At 41.4% G+C, this 18024-nt stretch overlaps 1 protein-coding gene across 8 annotated transcripts in view; it reads left to right on the top strand.

Moving 5' to 3' along the window:
• The window catches only part of tnk2b (tyrosine kinase, non-receptor, 2b), a 72652-nt gene that overhangs the window by 23994 nt on the left and 30634 nt on the right, over positions 1–18024 (top strand). Inside the window, exon 1 of one of the 8 annotated variants that reach the window (XM_055014053.1) lies at positions 1662–3048. The exons of 1 other annotated variant lie outside the window; for it this stretch is intronic. In XM_055014053.1, the coding sequence (XP_054870028.1) occupies positions 2968–3048 (81 nt within the window). In that variant the 5' untranslated portion in view covers positions 1662–2967. Of the gene's footprint in view, positions 1–1661; positions 3049–12098; positions 12656–18024 lie in introns of those variants that run through there. 6 more of the 8 variants (XM_055014052.1, XM_055014055.1, XM_055014057.1 and 3 more) reach the window with 6 other exon arrangements.

The raw sequence follows: 18024 nt of genomic DNA, 5'->3' as shown, positions 1-18024 counted from the left end.
CTTCCCTGCTGCTCATCCTCTCTGCTGTCTTGCCCTCTGTAACTATAACAAACTGTCTTGTACATTTTGTATTTGATAGAGTTGACTGTGTGGACTGTCGATGTTGCACAAAGGTGGTGTCTTTTACAGAGCGATTTTGTATAAAATGCCCCACATGAATTGAGTAAGTGTGACATGGCAGCATCGCAGCAGTGTTTGTGGATTCATATTGATCAAATGCATTTGCAATATGTGACATATGAGCTCCATGCTGGACTGAAACATGTGGCCAAGTCCCTGAAGCAGTAATTAAATAATTTACAATGGACATGTAGCTAAAGCACAAGAATGGGGATATGTCTGAATGACTCCATCCTGTTTGTGACTCACAATGTAATCAAATTAATGAACTGACAGTACAGACATTGGTGTTGGAGCTGATTGTGAGGCTGACAAAAGGCGGTTTGAGATTTGCACCCAGAGACTTAATGCTGGATTTTTAAGTGGCGACACCAATGAGCATCATTGATTTGGTATTCAACTGTAAGAGAGGGAGTGGAACAATGAAACATCACACCCCAGAGATAAGAAAAGAATGCCATATTCAATAACAGAGAGACAGAAGGGGTGTCAACCTGTAAGATTTCACTGGTTTCAGTTTGATTGCAATGTATAACTCCATTGAAACCTGGATAAAATAGGTTCTTATAGTGTTAAACACAGAAATGCTACCCTTTGTGTAGCTGTGTGTTGTGTCTGCGTGCATGTACGTGTGTTTGTTTGAAGTGTGCAGGCATACTTGTGTTGTCTGCAGTGTGATATTACATGTCACTTGCAATTGTGACAGATTCAGTGGAGGAGCAGAGGAGAGGTGGAGGAATGAAAGCAAAAAAAAAATAAAAGAGAATGTTGTTCATTGGGCTGCGAATAACTGGCCTGAGGACATCAACAGGACTGGAATGGACTCAAGCCGGAGAAGAAAGAGGTGGGGAGCAGGAGGCAGAAACGAGACGAGAGGAGGGAAAACAAAAGAGGGCAAACAGTTGGGAGAGGAAAGAGGATGGAATAAAGAGTGACACGGGCTGCGGGGAGGACAAGAAGATGCTCGAGTAAACAAGAACTGTGCACTTGTGTCATTTATATCTGTGAGAGATTTGCTCAGCGGCATCAGTGAACCGCAGTGAGGCGAGTCGCACTACAACTTGGGAAAGACCAGGAGGTTGTGTCACGCGCACACACACACACACACACACACACACACACACACACACACACACACACACACACACACACACACAAGCGTGCATACACATTGTTCTTTTATTCTATTTTCCCTCCATCCAGATGTCCACTCAGCAAGGATCCAGATGGCCTGGATACCCTCCCTATAGTGAAGAGGTGCTTTTGATGCACGCACACACACACAGACACACACACACACACACACACAAAGCAGCATGGCCGTGTTTTTCTCTCTCTCAGAGGGGAGATTAACTCTCCTCATTAGGGCTCCCCCGCCTCCCGCTCTCATCTCTCCCCCCTCCCTCCCCCGCCGGCCTGCCTCGCCGTCATTGGCTGCTTCTATCAGGACCACCGCTGACTGGATCGCGGTGACTACAGGACACGGGAAGCAGAGAGGAGGAGGTGGGATGGGTTGATGTTGCCACGGTAATAGAGGAGGCGACCACTCGCCAAATCATCGAGCTGCTGGGGCTGAACTGGAAAAAAAAACACACACGCACAAGTGGAGGGGGGGTGAGGAAAGCAGGTTAGAGGGACTGAAAGGAGGAGAGGAGGGGGGAGAAAAACAATAACAACAACGGCAAGGGATTAGGCATCGACCGAGCAATCAGGAAGTCCATTTAGGACAAAGCAGTGTCAAAAATCCTCCCAGACCTCAGTCGTCATCATCAGAGCCGAGCTGCCAGTCCGATTGGACAGCTGCTCGAGATCTATGGGTGGGAAAGAAAAATGGAAGCACACAAAGGAGGAATGAAATAAAACAGGTGAGAAGGGAGAAGCGGCTCTGGGACGATGGCTGTGATGTGTCACTCCTGTCGATGAGCGAGACGAGGTGAGGTGGCCGGAGTGATGCCTGGGGCGTAGAAACAGAGAGAGAGGAGCATCGCTGGACATGAAGAGCATGCGTCAGCACTAAGACTGGGTGAACAGGAGAGAGAGAGAGAGAGAGACGGTGACAGCAGAGATGAGAGAGGCAGAGCAGGAGAGAGATTGAGGCTAGAGGTTGATGGGACGATACAAATAAAGCCTGCCGGATTTGTCACCTTCTGTGCCACACCTTGGCTGCATCATCCTTCTTCACTGCAGCAGCTCTGAGGACCAACAGAAGGTATTTCCTCTCTACTGAACAATACAATCAGTGTATTAGTGCGGATTGATCAGATTCACACCCCAGATGCTTCCTGAAGACTAAACCCTTCAACACCCTAAAAGGACAAACTGTACTTCTTTTAACAAGCAGATTTTCTTCTGTATTTCCCCCATAGAGGAACACTTCCTGCCTGCACACAACAATGCAAGAATTGAGACTGTTTTCATTCTGCACTGAGAATTATTGTCTGCACACTGCCAGAGGAATTCATTTCTAAAAAAGAAACTGTTTCCATTAAGATAAGCACCTGTGTTTCTGCAGACTGGGTGAAAATGTGTAACTCTTTGTCTGGCCATTTGCACCGAATGCTGACTCGACCCAAATGACGAAGACAATGAAGGTGGACGCCAAAGAGCAACAGCGTAGTTAGATGAATTCTCAGACATATTGTGCCGAGCTATGTGAGATAATGCAGCACCGTTCTGTGGAGAATACAGCACTCGTCTTCCGAATGGCAGCGTGGACCCTGAAGCGAGCTGACTGACCAACTGACTGACTGACTGACTAAGTGCGTGGGTTGCTTTGGGACTGGAGCGGCGAGGACTCTGAGGACACGTAGCCCCAGGCAGCTACCGGCCGGGTGTTGCAGCCCCGCAATGGGGGAGACGGCGGAATACCAGAGACTGCAGGAGACGTCAGAATGTGACTACCAACGTCTGCCCAGCGATGACGAAGAGGTAGATCTCTACAGTTTCCTTTTAATATACAGTTTTACCGTTTCCACCCACGTAGCTTTAGACAAACATAGATGACATAAACTGTGAGCAACGATTTCAGCAGGTTTTATGAATCCTGTCAGAGGAAATTAAATGGTGCCAGATGATCTATGGCTTTGTTGCTGTGATGTCTGTGGTAGTTCTCACTGTACGCAAATGAATTGTAAATCTGAATCATAATCCTTATAAATATGTATTTATCATGGTAGAATCCTGGGCAGGTGTTGATTTTTGGACTTTAATTGTGAATAGTTTTGTGTCACTGTTGAGAGTATTTAGGTTAATCTGAGCAGCTGTTTTCTCATGATATTACTTTAGCTCCTTAATTGGTGTCAGGGGTCTTTCCCGACATTTTAGTGTGTTGTTTTAGGTCAGTTTCCACAATAATAAGAGTATAACAGATAAGGGATAGACCGATTATCAGCCTGGATGGTTATCGTAGCCGATATGTGGCATTTTTCCGATTGTCAGTATTGGTATTTTTATTTTTCTAATTAAATGCACTACTTCAGGTGTGATACAGCCTTCTCTCTGTCTGCCGTCCCTCTGTCGTGTCAGAAATCTCCCTCAAGCAGAAACTGCAAAAACTGAACAAGAAACACAAGCCATCGCCACGTACCAGGAAATTAGCTTCTCTCACAGTGGCTAAGGCTAGTGGGAAAGTTAGAAGGCAGACACAGATTACCCTGAAACTGTCTGGAAAACAATAACAAATAATATATGAACCTTAGTGGGCAATGAAAGTTCTAAAACAGTGAAAGATTGAGAAAATAGAGAAGAACAGCAGGTAAACCAATCAGCCGACCCCACATAAACAGAGAAGAGCGTCTTAATTTAATCACTCCTATTTCTATTTTACATATTCAGTTACAGTCACCCTTATTAATGAAGAAGCCTAGTTATGAATGACAGGGTGCCTGGTATCACATGCTATTAAAACATTACATTTATTGTATATCAGTTCCAACTATTGGTTATGGGCCTTTCTTGATTGCTAAAAAACAACACATTGCACATTAGAGACTGTGACATGTCGAAGCAGGAAAGGACAGGTGCAAATATTAAAATTAATGATGGCCAAATTTCATTTAGCTGCTTCAGATTGAGCGGTCCTGTGCATGTTGGCTCGCTGTCACGCTGCCATAGCTCACCGGGACACTTGAATATGACACAGCCATTGTTATTAGCACCACCTGTGCTTTTCCTATGACAAGTCAGATGTCTGCTGAGAAAAAAGGCCCGTTGGATCATGTAAACATAATTCCATATCGTAGATCTCCCTAAGTGCTCATTCGTCTGTCACACAGCGCTCGCTCTTTTACACTCGTATGTCACCAGCACCCCGCTCGACCACCGCATGCCCATGAACACCACACACTGCACTTCTCACCCACACACAAGGCCAGTTGCTGTGTGTGTGTGTGTGTGTGTGTGTGTGTGTGTGTGCTCAGTTATTGAATAGAGAACCATGAGGTCATTGATGAAGTGCTGCAGAATGAGCTTGGTGACAGGCAAAGTATGACATTTTATAGCCTCCCACCTCTTCCGCAAAACCCCCACACCATTTCGCAAATGCTGTGATGTAGTGACAGGCCGAGCTGTTCTTTTGATTTGGACAAGGCCGGCCATTTTGCTGCCACTATCTGTGAACTCGAGTTCACCGGTTATACCATCAGGTGCTTTTGAAGCCTGTGCATTGTAATAGTAGAAGACTGTGTTCACAATTGCTGAAAGTAGAGACCCCATTAATGTATATAAAATGATATATACACTCAGCAGCCACTTTATTTGGAACGCCTGTGAAATCTAATGTAATCCAGCACAACAACTCTGCAGTAAATTCTACTTCCTGACATCAGTAACTTGACGATTCTGCTTGTTTAAGTTCACCATTGAAGACATAATAATCCACTAACATAAATAAAGGGGCACCACCACCTTTTTTAAGGTCAATAAAAGATATAAATTACAATCATCACCTTAACAGAAGAATTTATGCCAGACTTTTGTATTGGATTGCATTAGAATTCACAGATGTACCTAATAAAGTGACCAGTGGGCAAATATGATAGTAACTAAGTTGAGATTCAGCATGCGACCGTATTAGTGTGCAGTATGTTGACCAGGAAGGTCGTAAAACTGCAAGTAGCTTTGGCTGCAAACCCAATTTTATATACCTGCAAGTAAAGTAAATGCCAAACTTTTTTTTTACAGAAATAATGTCCTCTTTACATAGTTTTCATCAAGATAGTGTGTTTCTGATATGCTTAAGCAATTAAATATTGGTCAATATATCATTAATAGATTGTTTAATCTCCAGAATGTTGTTCAATATTGGCCTTTAAAACCCAAAATATGATCCTCTGTGAAGTGAAATGTACAATAATGATGTATGATTTTAATGGGTTTTTAATTGTAGCCTGCACATGAACCTCAAAGTGTCTGCTGCACAATCAAAAACTCCTCTGTAGACTGTGATTCTGCAGTGATTCTTAGCTTAAATTCTTCTGTGGTCATATGTTGTTACATTGAGTTGTGTTAACATTTGACACATAGCACTACTGCTTCAAAAAATACCTCGTACCGCTCCTCCAGTGCGCACTGACACCAGCCCTCCATGACCCCATTGAGGATAAGTGAGTATAAGAAAAAGATGGATGGACGATCTGTGCAACAGTTTAAATGTCGTGAATGTTCTCTGTGTGTTGAGGGTCTGTGTGCGAGTTCAGCAGAGTTATGTCTGTGGACACTGCAGCTGTCCTGGTCGCTGGGGGCTGAATCAGATCAGTCTCCGTCTACAGCTGCAGCTTTGTGCTGAATACAGCAGTTTTCAAGTCTTTATGCACACAAAACTACAACATGCTGCATTCAGCCAGATCATCTCCGTGAGACTCAGCAAGAGAGAGAAGATGGCAGCTCAGAGAAGGGAAACAAGAACAGAGGAAATTAGAAAACGATGATGAAATCCTTTACAGTACTTCCATGTTGTTGTTTTTTTTCTTAAAACACATCTATTCCAGATAATATTTCTGCCTTTCCGCTGAAGTTTGGCCATTACTCTTGTCTGAAAAAACTGAATTGCTGTTGTTCAGGAGAACTACTCACTGTCTTTATATATTTGATATTTTTCACTGGTACCCTCTGAACCGGCATTAAGGGATCAAAGAAGGGATTGCTGAGGACGGGTGTATTTCCAGGGCAATGTCAGCGAGTGTTGTTGTTTTGTGGGGGTTGTTTTGGTACTTTGGCATTATGCATACTAGGCCAAGCTACTAAAACAGCTTTTGTTGACAAAAGGCGACACATATGCTCCAGTGTTGGCCTGGAAGCAGCCCGTTTGTATCCAGAGCTATTTGGTTCCCACAGTCAGTTCTTCTCCACGTAGACGCCCACTAACGCCATGTTGCCTCTCTTCTCCCGACTCTGTGAATGATGAGGTGCTGTGGACGGTAAAGGGATTTGAGGCGAACATAAAAGCCAGACTTTGGCAGATGGTTACTATCTGTGAGATCAGGAATGACGCATCTCTGTCTCCGTCAGAGGCATCGTCTGTGTGCAGTTATTTTGTTTGCACAGTTGTAAGATGGCTTATTAATCCTCGCTCTCGTACTCCTTCGCTCCGCTATGTCGGTGTTTGGCAGCCGGCACCAAGCCGCAGGTTGATGTTTTGTCACCAAAAGGTTGCAACTTATTTTAGAAATACACTGGCGGCCTCTAAGCTCGGTTAATTCCCAGCACCGTACGTCAGTGTGAATCCAGCCGATGTAAGTGCATGCCTCTGCATGCCTGTGTGTGTGTACAGTGAGCATCATATTACAGATTCAGGCTTAATGTGTGTGCGCTGGAGCACTCAGACATAATGCAGACCTCACACAGAGCTTTGTTCTTCATAATCTTATTAGCCAGCAAGCCACTAATTTGATGTCAATTCACGATAATACAATCTACACTGCTGGACGTTTAACTTGGGCTTTACAGTATTAGCATCCTTTTGTCAGTTGTGCAGGCAGTGAGTCATAATACTTTGTGTGTGTGCACGAGAGAGAGATGAAAAGAAAGAGCAGGAGATGAAGGCTGGACAGCAGCAGCTGGTGCCGCCTGCAGTGGCTGTGAATGGAATAGTGCAAGTAAATCAGGAATAAGAGAGTTTCAAATAAGTTTCAATGTAAATAAGAAACAAACCTCTTTAAATGGAAAATGACCTCAGGTGCAAGCCAGAAAATGAGCTAAAGGCAGGAACATTGACTACATTTACAAATGTATTCCGAATTAGAGTCTTATCTGTTTTAAACTATATTTTGAATGTGACTTATACAGATGAACACAGTTTGGTTTCTGGCTGTTTGAGCTGCATTTTCGGCTCTCTGATCAATCAACAGTGACAAAAAAATTAAAAATAAAAATCTGACGATGCTACTTGTGATTTGTATCATCAGACTTTTCCCTTTATAGCAGCATGTAATTAAATAATATGCTTTCATGTTGTTTCATCTAATGAATGACTGCTGCTTAACTTTAGTTGATGAAGCAAAATAAAATAAAAACAAGTGGTACTGTGTGGTTCACTCTTTAAATAATGCCATAACTTATTTAATAAAGAGTAAAAAAAAAAGCACAACTCAACCTCTGCAGCTACAGTAGGAGACGTGCTACGAGGCCTTCACAGTGAGAGTAAATTTCTTTTTAAACTTTTAAATAATAAATTGGGTTTCGCTCTTATTAGTAGTACATTTCCTATTGTCTATTACCTAAACATATTACTGCCAAATGCATGGTACGTTGTTGAACTGACTGGTGAAATCCATGAATGATTTTAAAGTGAAAAATTAAAAGTAGAAACTCCCTCAATGAGATTTGGTTCCACCTGCTGGTACTGTAATGGAGCTGCATGTTGACTTGCTGACCATTAATCGTATTGCTGTAATCTCCTTAGTCAGGAGGCAGCTGACAGCACTGTGACACATTCCTTCCACTGATTTAAAACTACCAGGCATTAGCTAAACTCCCATATTTGATGTTCTGCTCTCACTTTACAGTAAAGAAAGCGCCGTCACACAGTTCGCCTCTTACTTCATTGAAGCCACTCACTGCTGTCACCACGGTTCCTCCCTTTATTCCTGTTTTTGTTTGCTGGTCACGTTGTGTTTGAGGAGATTTAAAATTGTGGGCTTGTCCAGCTTCATTACTGACAGCTGCAGATGAGCCTTGACTCAGCAGACGTGCACACGCTCATGTGCACAGCTGAGAGTTTCCCTCCTGGATATTCTTTTTTAGCCATGGTTGGGGTTCTTTCAAAGAATTTACGTATACATTCACGTTTTTAAAATTCAGCTGTGTGTTTAAGAAAATAGTTACAAGCTCCTCGTTTAATGAGGATTTTTTATTATTTTATGTCATCTGTTTTGTAATCATTTCAGTTACATAACTGTCCCTAAGCAAACATTATTTTCCTGTTTGTCATATCAATAACGCTGACTTTACTGTGACTGATTTGGTTTTAAAGTACATTAGCCAACAAGAGTTTTCAGCAGAGATTTCTACGAAATTACAGCATCTCATGAACTTCACCACCCTTTCTTCACGTGGATAACTTGGAAGCTTGGTTCACATAGTCCTGCTAGTATTGTGAAACATAATAGAATTAAAAAGCATGAAATTATTCAAATATATAAAACATTCACCCTCTTTACATCAAAAAAATAGGTGTCAAATTTGGTTTTATTGCCTTCAAACTTTCAAAACTCAGTGTCTTAGTGGACTTGGGGTTTAGGTGATGACTCTGAATTGCAACTTCATGACATTCAGAGGACCTTTTGGTGTCTTTCCACATCACTTTACCACTCATTTCCAGCAGGATGCAGCAGTCCATCCCTTTTCGAAGTGGTGACTTCTGAGGTCACGTTTTCTCATATGGGCAGGGAGCAGTTTAAAGACACTTAATATGGAAGTCAGCAGCATCGTACTATAGCTATTTTCTGCTTTGATTTTCCCCATAGTTTTTCTGGAAATTACTTATCTGTGTTGACTTTTGGGAATCTATATCTGGTTTCACTAACATTATGTGAATTTGTTTGCTTACCAATTATAGTACCTATGTTTTTACTGTTCATTGGAAATCACTTCCAAGCCTCTTTGATGGACATCTAGTGTCTGTGCATTGTTCCAGTAAATGTAATAATGTATTACCATTTTTTATCCTTGGTTGTACTTACACTTATGCATCAGTTGGACAAGTTTCTTGACTTATTTTTGCCTTTCATAGATATACCAGTACGACCGTCTGCTCACCTCCTTCCCTTCCTTCCTCTAGTAAACACCAAACTTCCTAATTAAAAGCAGAGGAGAGCAGCAGAGAATGAGAGTGAGAGAGACGGAGGAGGCAGTGAAAAAAATCTAGTGAAAAAACAACAGTCAAGACAAATTGTGGATAGATTGATGGATTAACTAACAAAGAGCAACAAAATGAAATGGGAGAGCAAAAACCTGTGAAATTGGAAAGGCCAGAAGCCTAATAGTGTCTGCCAACAGAGTGAGAGTGACGGGGGTTTACTGCTACTGCTGGTCTGAAAAGCAGCTGGTAAGAGTTTGTTTATAGTCAGCAGAGTGGAGCAGAGATAACATTTTTGGAGGATTAGAGGCAGGAAATAAAAGGCAGCACCAAATAAAGAAGAAAATGCAAGTTTGGCCAGACTCTCAGGAGAGAAAAGATGGAGGGAAAAGAGTGAAAGAGAAGGGATTAATGAAGGAGTGAAGGATAAGGGAGGAGAGGGGTGACGGCTGGAGTTTTATGTGGTAAAGAATAGACGTCACTGAAAAGAAATCGGGGAGTTCACTGCAGTTTGGGCAGGTCTTAAGATAATCGTTTTATATTTTTAGCTGTGCGTTTCAGCATTAGCCACCCACTGACAGAAGGATACTATCTTTATTTGTCCCAGCTGCAGTTCACATCTAAATGACTGATGCATTATTACATTATACATGAATGTTGTTTCTAATCAATTGGTTAACTAGGTATAGTCCGTGTTCTGTATTCAACTTTTGCTCTTGGGATTGTTTAGCAAATACTCTGTCATAATGCACTGTTTGTCAGTGGTAAGAACATGTCAGTTCCTATTGGTACAGTTGTACCAAATACCACTGTTTTTATTCGCATCAAAAGTTTGAACAGAGTCACTACTTTACGACGACTCCTGCGCCCGTTTTGAACATTATCAGCCCCATAAATGTCCATTAGCTCTGCAGATCATTCTCATACATATAGGCCCAACGGGACCTCCTCCACCTTCAGTGGGCCATTATCACTCTATTTCATGGTGATGGATCCACAATTTTGCACTCATAAATTCAGCAAACTTTCACCCAGTTTGCTCAAAATTCATGGTTTCTCACCTTCAAAAACATTACTACAGTTTTATTTTTTTGACTTAAGTCTCATTGTGACTTTTGCTTTCACTCTTTTCACTCTGCGTTTGCTTGCATTTTCAGTCGGTGATCGATCTAGGCACCAAAACGACTTCGAAAGGGATCATGGTTTTGGTTAAAACACATCTCATTGCTGTGTTTTCCTAATGTACATGGCTACATTTTGTACGTTTTCAAGATGATGCCACCACCAGAGATTTTATTGCAAGAGGTCACATACTTTATCTGAATTACTTTCTGTTTATCACTGATCAGGAAGCATAGTCATACATCTTCTGGGCTATTATAGGATGGAGCAGGTCCCGACAGGCCCGTTTGTATGGGAATGATATTTGTTCATAACGGAATTTAAATCTGAACCGATAACATCTGAACTTAGTGACTTGTGGGTGGCACTAAGCTAAAGAATAAGGTAGAAGCAAATGAAAGCTGATTAACCTACGATGAAGAAGACGAAACTCACAGGGGTGAAAATGGCAGATGACACTGACAGCAAGGGAAACCAAAACAAGGAGCTAAATAATTGAACTGACACATCATTGAAATTGAATAAAAATTATAATACGCACACACTGACACCACATTATGTCCTGCGTTTTGCCTTTTTAGGGGCATTTTTTTCTTCTTCTTTAGTTGTGCAATCGTAAATGATTGCCTCGAAATCGAGATATCGAGTATGACAGAATTGCTGTATTGTGACATGATTCCCACCTCTAGCTGTCAGTGGGTTTAGCTCACAACAAACCAAAGCTGTACGTATTTTTTTTCACTGTTTTGCTTGAAACTTAAGAAAATCTCCATACCTTATTTTGATGGTCAGTTTATTTTCTGACTATAAGCAGCTTCATTTCAAACAAAACAACCCACAAGAGAATTCTCTCCACCATGGTGAATGTTACGATAAACAGGTTGGGAAATTAGGTTTATGTGTGTGTGTGTGTGCGTGTGTGTGTGTATGTGTTTGGGGGGTTGCATCACAGGAAACAAGCTCCCCATCCTGCAGTTGAATGTGACCCCTTGGCCCTGGATCAAATGCTCCTCCGGGGCTGAATACCATGAAGCCTCTGTCCTCTGCACCACGCACTGCTCTGCACTGCACGGACCAGCTTACTGCAGGAGGGGAAACAAGGGGGAGGCAGACAGACAGATAGGGTGAGAAGAGCTGCACGAGGAGGTAGGAAAAGGAGGTACATGGAGAAGAAATGCTGGAGAAGAATAGAGGAAATGCAAAGAGGAAACGGTAAGGATCAAGTCGGAGGAATCGGGGGACATGAGGCAACATGTGGTACCTGTAAACAAACATGTTATTGTTCTGAAACTAAACTACCCAAACACATGTTGTTGCACCCTAAAAATGTAAAACCAGAGACGCTCACTCTGGCTCTAATGGTGCCCGACTGCCAAGCGATTGAATCGGAGAGAAGTCGCTCCTATTTTTAGTCCCATGCTCGATAGAGGGATGGAAAAGCAAACAGACAGTAACTGCATGCGCAAAGCTGAGACAGAGAACGAAAGAGAGAGAGAGGAAGTCTATGTGTGAGAGAGGGGCAGTGAAAGGAAGGGAGGAAGGAGGAGTGACTTATTTGTGAAGTTCTGCAAGTTTGGATCGCTGGCTCATAGCTGTTTGAGGAGGACACATGGCTGGACTGGGCAGAGGGTAGAGTCAGGAGCTTTTCTCTGCTACAAACAGCAGCTAATAATCACTCTACAGTCTTTTTTTCCTCATATTGCAAAACAGTTTGAGTTCTCTTTTGCACACTTACACTCCAGATGAATGCCTCTTTGACTTTTTGAGGGGGTTGAAGCTATACAAGGGGCTTACAGGAGGATTGCCCCGCCATGGAATGTAGTAGATTTGCGTGCAGGGTTGCAGGAAGTTTTTCTTCCCTGTCTCGGGTTCGGAGCTGTGGGTCTGGATCCAGAAAGTGTGTGCGCTTCTTAGAATTCCCTCAGAGACTTGGAACGTCAAACTGGGAGTACTGCTGTAATGGTTTAAAGGACACGCAGCCGCCGCCACCACCATCACCAGCCATTTAAAGGCACTTTATTTGCACCTACACTCATCCAGAAGAAGGTATTCAGGATGCGGCGCTTTGACAAGCTGAAAAAGACATTCCCCTTCCTGGCGCACTTTCACGTATATCGAGTAAGTCTGGTCTGCTGAATTGTCTAGTCTCCATAGTCATCTGAGGGATTTAATTCTTTGGTAATATGACACGAAACGTTGCAGCTACAGTCAAAATCATGTGGTTTAATCAGATGTTTGAACACATGAATCATGAATATGGTATGGTGGAGGTCAGTGGACTCTCCAGCTGGACTGAGGCTCTCCTCTGGGAGGGTTGTTGTTATTGCAGCAGGATGTTAAAGCAGAACAGATCTGATACAGGACACGGTTTGGCCAGGACATGTGTGTGTTTGTGTGTGAGAGAGTGTGTGCGTGCGAGTCCCCACCACCATGAGGAATGAGTTCAGGCCTGAAGTATTTCTCAGCAGGGACATCGTGTTGTTTCTCTGCATCTGAATTCCTGCATCCCTCCTTCTCCTCTGTGCGTCACCCTTGTTCTTGTTGCTGCTTTTTAGTACTTTGTTTACCATATTTTCAAGCAGTAAAGCTAGAAAGCTTTGGAAAGTATGCTTCTTAGTTTCTTTTTTATATTGCTAATGTGGAGAGATGAAGAATAAACATTATTTAGAAGTTTTGAACTTCTGGCCCTAGCTGGATTCCTCAGAGTGCTGTCACAAGTAACGCCTAATAGCTGGAACATAACATACCTCTTGTCAATCTCACATCTCCACAGTGTGCATCTCCCCCTTCGTGCCGTTCTAGTGAGCCCAGTCCTAAATACCTAGATGTATTCGAAAAGTTATATATATGACAAACTTCTACTAAAGAAAAGCGGACTTTCTCCATCCAAAGCATGGTTTGACTGTGACATTTGGTGACAATATATGATCTGTATTTCCTTTTAACCACCTCTACTAGTGAATGTATGATAGATATTTGCTATGCAGCACCTGTCTTTGAAACTGAAACATTACCCATATATATATATATGTATATGTATACTTGCTCAACTGATTTGTGAAATGGTTAGCAAGTTTACAGATAAATATAATTGCCTCAGCACCTTGATTTTGACCCTTCATGCCTCAGATATGACACTGTCATGGAAAGAGGCCCAGGAGGAAGCTGAATTGCGTCTTTGGCACCATCCAGAGAAATAACACTTACATGTTGACTGCCAGGGAAGACCAGACTTGGAGTTGCGTTGTTGAGAATAAGGAGATTAATAGTTGGCGTGTGTGTTCCTTATAGGGAGGAAAGCTTTCTTTCATAGATGCAGATGAAAAATTGTTTCTGTAGATGTTGTTCGGGAGATAGTTTTGCTTTATAATCTTAGTAGTGTGAACTGCAGCTCAACCTAAGCATGCCCCATTAAACAGTAGAAGAGCCTTTGGCACATTTCGCCAGTAGTGGAGCAGCCAAACAGACCTGTGGATCATCTTTCTCCAGGTAAGAGTCAGGCATGATGCAGCAAAATGCAAAATATGGAGATGGATTCAAATGACTGCAGCTGTAGTTAATCCTAAAGCCACAGGCACTATTGGCCCTCGGTTTTTCCTGGATCTCTGTACGATTCATCCCAACTCAGAAATTGTATTACCTTTGGTTTTTTATTGGCTATTACCACTTTGTACCTTCCATTCCAACAAATAAGCCTACATCAAAGAATGTTCTCAGTGTGAATTTGAGCAAAAACAAGTGGACAAAAGCGGATTCGGACTCAGAGAGCCAAAGCTGCTCATTTGAACATAACAAAGAGATGTCAGCTGACCCACTTTTATGGTTATTGGATTGAATCTGTATCAGGATACCAACATCTGGCATAACCGTTGAGGATAGAGGCCTCCCAGCAGACTGACCTCAGTCAGACCTCACATCTAAAATTCATGGAAAATACAGGACCAATCAAACTGAAAAGACATGGTTAGAGATTCATCGTTTAGGGATTGAATCCATACAAACTTCATTTCTATATCTCAACATTAGGTGTGTATTTGTGAGAGTGAGAGAATGATCTTGTGATCCTCAGGCCACATTCATCAAGCGATAGGAAGTGGCCTTTAACCAAACCCATTAGGAAACTTAAATGGCGAAGAGGAAGCTGTGACCCCTGTGACATTTTTCCCTGAACCTTGTATCCTTGCCACAGCCAACACAGGAAGTTCCTCATTCACAGAGACTAATTACCACTCATTGGAGTGACCTCTGCAGCCCAGAGCTCCGACCCTGAAGTCTGCCTGTCAATCTCTGCAAATTAGGAATATTTGTCATTTTTTCACCCAATTAGGTTGTTTTACAGGTTCACTTCCTGTAAGATGTGAAATAGTGGTGCTTGCAGGTGTGGTTCTTTAAATTGCTTTACTCTGAATTTAATTCATCAGTTTGACTAATGGCCCAATGAAGAAGCCCATCAGCTACATGTTGTTTCTTAGCTTCAGCTGGTTGCATTAAGTGGACAGTGATGAATGGTGTTTTAAGCTGGAGTTTGCGTTTTGATTTTGAAGATTGATGGTCTGACGCAGTATTGTATAGAAGGGTGTAGAAAATATAGATATCTATATTGTGGTCAGGCTGTTTTGGAGCGTCCTCTTTGTCTTCACTGACACTTATGAACATCGGATGTGCATAATTACTCTGCCAAGGAACGGCGGAGTTATGTGACGATCGGCGTACGTTTGTCTGTGAATCTGTCAATTCGTCTGTCTGTCAGTGTGGAACATTACTCAAAAAACGGACAAACGGATTTGGATGAAATTTTCAGGGCAAGTCAAAAATGACACAAGGCCCACCTCATTAAATTTTCACAGTGAGGCGGCTTATAGTCTGGATCCATGGCTTTATGAAGGATTTCCTATTGCAAGATATAGCTTCCAGCACGGCACCGCTGTAACTATGACAAGTGAACACTGTGTCAGTTACCTGCTGTCGATCACATGGTTGCGATCCTACTACAAAATGACTGTGATTTATCAGTTGGAAATCATACAAGGAACAAATCATCAAACTGTGGGGTGTTTCTGAGTCCCATCAATTCCTGCCGCCTGCTACATATTTAGGTCACATGATGTAGCAAACCCCAGCCAGACAACAGTGAAGCTCCTGATGTTTCAAAAAGCCTTTATTTACGTTCAGCCGTCAGCCTTATTTTGAACACAAATTCACCTTTCTGTCCTTCACTCCTTTCTTCGGGAAACACCATAAGAGCTTGTCTCCATTCCAGCTATGTGCTTATAAGTTTATACACATCCTTTGCTAGACAGCAACAGCGTGGAACTGTTTTCTTTCATCTTTATGTGAATTTTCGGACTTTTGGGCAGCATCTTCACAACCGCTTCATAGATAAACACTTGCATGGCGGGAACAGTTTTATTTTAACACCAGCAAAACAAAGGCTTGCCAGAAGTGATGAACTAATCAACACACCTTTATAAGAGTAATTTACACGCAAGTCGGTATCCATATATAACATGCACATAACACATGCAGTGCAAGGTCATTTTTTATTAAAGATTTCATCCGTTGGAAATGATACGTCAACTGAGCAGCCTTGCTGGAGAACTGCGTGCTGAGTGCTTTTCTAGTAATTTAGTATGTCCAAAATGTCACCAAAATGTCATAGTTTAGTATGTCATCCAAAATGTGACAAAAACGACATAGTTTAGTATGTCGTCCAAAATGTCACTAAAATGTCATAGTTTAGTATGTTGTCCAAAATATGACAAAAACGTCATAGTTTAGTATGTCGTCCAAAATATGACAAAAACGTCATAGTTTAGTATGTCGTCCAAAATATGACAAAAACGTCATAGTTTAGTATGTCGTCCAAAATATGACAAAAACGTCATAGTTTAGTATGTCGTCCGAAATATGACAAAAACGTCATAGTTTAGTATGTCGTCCAAAAAATTACAAAAACGTCATGCTTTAGTCTGTCGTCCAAAATATGATAAAAACGTCATAGTTTAGTATGTCGTCCAAAATATGACAAAAACGTCATGGTTCAGTATGTCGTCCAAAATATGACAAAAACGTCATAGTTCAATATGTCATCCAAAATATGACAAAAACGTCATAGTTTAGTATTTTGTCCAAAATGTCACTAAAATGTCATAGTCTAGTATGTCGTCCAAAATATGACAAAAACGTCATAGTTTAGTATGTCGTCCAACAAGTGTAAAACAGGTTCCCAGATGGCTCAACTGGTTGACAGGGTGACTCATAAACAGGACTGCACCAGAGACACAGGTTCGATTCCAACTCATGGCCAAAATGTGACAAAAACGTCACAGTTTGCTGTCCAATATATCACAAAAATGTCATGCTTTACTATGGCGTTTTTTTGCGCCAAAATTCATGATTTTTTTTTCAAAGAAAACCTTTCTGGAGTGTTTTTCACGGCCTACTTTACATTATTTCATGACATGGCATGTTTTTACATGTTGAAAAATCGCATTTTTTTTCGACATGATGAAATAATGTAAAGGAGGGCGTGAAAAACACTCCAGAAAGGTTTTCTTTGAAAAAAAAATCATCATGAATTTTGGTGCAAAAAAAACGCCTTACTATACTATGTCGAAAAAAAATTCCATTTTTCAAACATGTTGTAGAAACGTGCCATAACGTAAAGGAGGGCGTGAAAAACACTCCAGAAAGGTTTTCTTTTCTTTGAAAAAAAAAATCATCATGAATTTTGGCGCAAAAAAAACGCCTTACTATACTATGTCGAAAAAAAATGCCATTTTTCAAACATGTTGTAGAAACGTACCATATGATGAAATAACGTAAAGGAGGGCGTGAAAAACACTCCAGAAAGGTTTTCTTTGAAAAAAAAATCATCATGAATTTTGGCGCAAAAAAAACGCCTTACTATACTATGTCGAAAAAAAATGCCATTTTTCAAACATGTTGTAAAAACGTGCCATATGTTGAAATAATGTAAAGGAGGGCATGAAAAACATTCCAGAAAGGTTTTCTTTGAAAAAAAACTCATCATGAATTTTGGTGCAAAAAAAACGCCTTACTATACTATGTCGAAAAAAAATGCCATTTTTCAAACATGTTGTAGAAACGTGCCATATGATGAAATAACGTAAAGGAGGGCGTGAAAAACACTCCAGAAAGGTTTTCTTTGAAAAAAAACTCATCATGAATTTTGGCGCAAAAAAAATGCCTTACTATACTATGTCGAAAAAAAATGCCATTTTTCAAACATGTTGTAGAAACGTGCCATATGATGAAATAACGTAAAGGAGGGCGTGAAAAACACTCCAGAAAGGTTTTCTTTGAAAAAAAAATCATCATGAATTTTGGCGCAAAAAAAACGCCTTACTATACTATGTCGAAAAAAAATGCCATTTTTCAAACATGTTGTAAAAACGTGCCATATGATGAAATAATCTAAAGGAGGGCGTGAAAAACACTCCAGAAAGGTTTTCTTTGAAAAAAAA

Source organism: Amphiprion ocellaris, chromosome 10 (assembly GCF_022539595.1).
Source record: "Amphiprion ocellaris isolate individual 3 ecotype Okinawa chromosome 10, ASM2253959v1, whole genome shotgun sequence".
Lineage (NCBI taxonomy): Eukaryota > Metazoa > Chordata > Actinopteri > Pomacentridae > Amphiprion > Amphiprion ocellaris.
This window is presented reverse-complemented; position numbering and strand designations above follow the sequence as displayed.